The sequence below is a fragment of the Anas platyrhynchos genome, chromosome Z, assembly GCF_047663525.1.
Source record: "Anas platyrhynchos isolate ZD024472 breed Pekin duck chromosome Z, IASCAAS_PekinDuck_T2T, whole genome shotgun sequence".
Taxonomy (NCBI): Eukaryota; Metazoa; Chordata; class Aves; order Anseriformes; family Anatidae; genus Anas; species Anas platyrhynchos.
This window is the reverse complement of record NC_092621.1, coordinates 69,060,378-69,063,078: the sequence shown is the minus strand read 5'-3', so window position 1 is coordinate 69,063,078 and position 2,701 is coordinate 69,060,378. Positions and strand designations below refer to the sequence as shown.

General features: G+C 66.6%; 1 protein-coding gene across 1 annotated transcript; it reads right to left on the bottom strand.

Moving 5' to 3' along the window:
- Nucleotides 1-495: 495 nt before the first annotated feature.
- CARTPT (CART prepropeptide) lies at nt 496-1,736 on the bottom strand. The gene is made up of 3 exons (XM_038171020.2): nt 1,556-1,736; nt 1,388-1,471; nt 496-1,309 (listed from the first exon to the last, which is right to left on the bottom strand). Exons 1-3 carry the CDS (start codon nt 1,733-1,735, stop codon nt 1,202-1,204), a joined length of 372 nt encoding a protein of 123 aa, XP_038026948.1. The 5' UTR covers nt 1,736; the 3' UTR covers nt 496-1,201.
- Nucleotides 1,737-2,701: the final 965 nt, after the last annotated feature.

The window sequence follows — 2,701 nt, the reverse complement described above, 5'->3', positions numbered from 1 at the left end:
CTACACCAGAAAGCTGTCAGGAGCATGGCCACCAGCTCGCACATGCCTCCAGCCCTGCGAGCACCACCTTTGCACCTCTCCCATGCAGACCGGTACCTTCCCATGGCTGCGTGGGTCGCAGCCTGGAAAATCCCACCGCTGCTCACCTCCTACCCCTTTTCTCTTCGTGGCACCCCTGCACACGGCGCTCCCACTGCTCGGGTGCTGTCTCCTGCCCCATTTCGGTGCACAGCCCCACCCCGGGACGGTTATGCCCTGCCCATGCAGGGCATCCCTCGGCCCTGCGGTCCCCCCCCCCCCCCCCCCCCGGACCCCGCCGCACTTCGCTTTTCCCCTCCTTCAGCCTGAGGCCGGGCCGGGATGAGCCAGAAGCACGAAGCTCTCTCCCGAGCCCATCGTGGGGAGCCTGGCCAGGGGACGCAGTGACCCCCAGCTCCCCGGCTCGGGGCGCTTGGTGTTCCCGTGCGGGAAATCAAGACTTTATCCCAAACGCCGTCATCAGAACAGTGACTTTATTAAGAGAGACGAACAGAGGATTAAAACACGTCATGAGTTCGCTGGAGCACACAGTGCACCTGTGGAGGACAGACACGTTTACGTACATCAGTTCGTTGTAGAAACGTGACAAATTTGGTTCGGGTGACTGGGATATCCCCTGCTGGTTCACCACAGATCCACACGGCTTTCTCTCCGCGGCTGCTTCGGTAAAGCGATGGCTTCCCTCCCAGCCCCGCAGCCGGAGCCCTGAGCGCCGCCGGCTCCCACGCCGGGCTACCCCTGTGAGTGCCTCCTGCCCGACGGGGCGGGCTGTCCCGGCCGCGGGGCGAGGGGACAGGGCTCAGGGTGCTCCCCCCGCCGCCACCAGCTCCTTCTCACGCCCACCCGGGGCACACCTGGCCCCGGCCCCGGCCCCTGCCCCTCCGATGGATGTCTCGGGAAGGAGAGGAGCGCCGGTCCCTCTCCCGGGTTCGGCTCGGCTCCCGGCAGGAGCGGGCTGGTTTTTTGTTTTTTTTTTTTTTTTCCTGGACGGACAGAAATCAGATGGGGGACGTGGGGCGGGGAGGGGGACAGGGAAGAGAACAGCTCCACGGATATCGGATGTCACGGACGGCGTTACGCGGGTCCCCCCCGGGCCGACGAGGAGCCGAGCCGGGAGGCGGCGGTGCCTGCGCGCCCGGCGGCGAGCCCGGGGCCGCTCCGCTCACAGGCACTTGAGGAGGAAGGAGTTGCACCAGGTCCCCCGGGGGCAGTCGCAGAGCTTCCCGATGCGGGCCCCCTTCCTCACGGCGCACTGCTCCCCGGCGTCGCACTGTGGGCAGCGGCGGGGCCGTCAGCGGGAGCACCCCGGCGGCCGCCCCGTCCCGCCGCCTCCCGCCGGCGCACTCACCATCGGCACCTGCCCGAACTTCTTCTCGTAGTGCGGCACCCGCTTGCTCTTCAGCTTCTCCAGCACCTCCTGCAGCGCCTCGATCTGCAGGGACACCCCGGCACCCCATCAGCCCTCTCCCGCCCGGACAGCGCCCTCCACCCCGGACCCCTTCTCCCCCTTCCCAACCAGCTCCTTCTCGCGGGACGCTCCGCCGCCTCCTTCTCCTCCTCCTCCTCCTCCTCCTCCGCCGCCGCCGGGGGGCCCCAGGTCGCGGGCGCGGCGCAGCGGGGGCTGCCCCTGCCCGCGGGCGCCCAGCAGCAGCGCGGCCGCCACGGCGCAGAGCGCCAGCGCCCGGCAGCTCTCCATGGTGCTGCCGCCCGCCCCGCCGAGCCGCCGCCGCCGCCTCCCCTTTATAGCGCCCGCGCCCTCCCCGCCATGCGTCAGCGCCCCCCGCCGCCGCCCCGCCCCGGGAGCACCGAGACGGAGCCGTCCCTCGGCTCCTGAGCGGCGGCCGGGCACCCCGAGCCACGGGGGGAGTGCGTGTCACACGCCCGTCGTGTGTCTGTGTGCGTGTCACACAACCGTCGTGTGTGTCTGTGTGTTTGTCGCACGCTCATCGGGTTTTCTTCGTCGGGGAGGTCGGGGCTGGAAGGCAAAGAGATCAGGAAGAGGGAGGGTCTGTAGCCGTGGGGCTAAGGGAAGGTCGGACGAGAGGAGAGGAAGAGCAGGGACTGGAGGATCGCCCTGCGCGAGATGGGGGTGGAGGAGAGGAGGATGTGCTGCGAGGGGGTGACAAGTGGGACTGGGTAGGTTAGGGAGGCTTGGGGCTGTAGAGCACGATGGACATCTGGCCCAGGACAAAAGTAATAAGCAGCACTTTGAGCACAACCCTGAGAAGGGGCTTGAGGCTGCGCACCACCTTGCTGAGCTCAGTGAACACCACCCGCCCTGTGCATGAAATGTGGTACCCGCCTCTTGGGGAGAAGAAAGCACAGTCACCAAAATGAGAACTGACACCATCATGAGGCTACTGCACTCACTGCCATCATGCCTCTCCACTGATGCTCACCTCCACAGGCTGGGTGGCTTCATGTTGAGCCAAGGTGCTCAAGCCTTGGCCAGTTGTGGCCAGGACAGGAGGAAAATAAGAGCAGCTTCCCCAGCTGAGAAAAGTGGTGTTGTGCTTGGGGAGCAGGTGAGAGGAGGGCAAGAGGACCCCTCACTCCCACAGGCCGAGGCTGAAGGAAAGCCATGGGGAGCAAAGCAGTATGGATGCTGCCCCTGTCAGGAGCCAGTCAACACCAAAAAATATGGTGGCTGTGGGCAGGGAGA

Coding starts and splice junctions, on each gene's coding strand:
- CARTPT (XM_038171020.2), bottom strand. CDS start 1,735: ATGGAGAGCTGCCGGGCGCTGGCGCTCTGCGCCGTGGCGGCCGCGCTG. Junction 1,472..1,555: donor CGTCCCGCGAGAAGGAGCTG/GTTGGGAAGGGG, acceptor GTGTCCCTGCAG/ATCGAGGCGCTGCAGGAGGT. Junction 1,310..1,387: donor AGTTCGGGCAGGTGCCGATG/GTGAGTGCGCCG, acceptor CGCTGCCCACAG/TGCGACGCCGGGGAGCAGTG.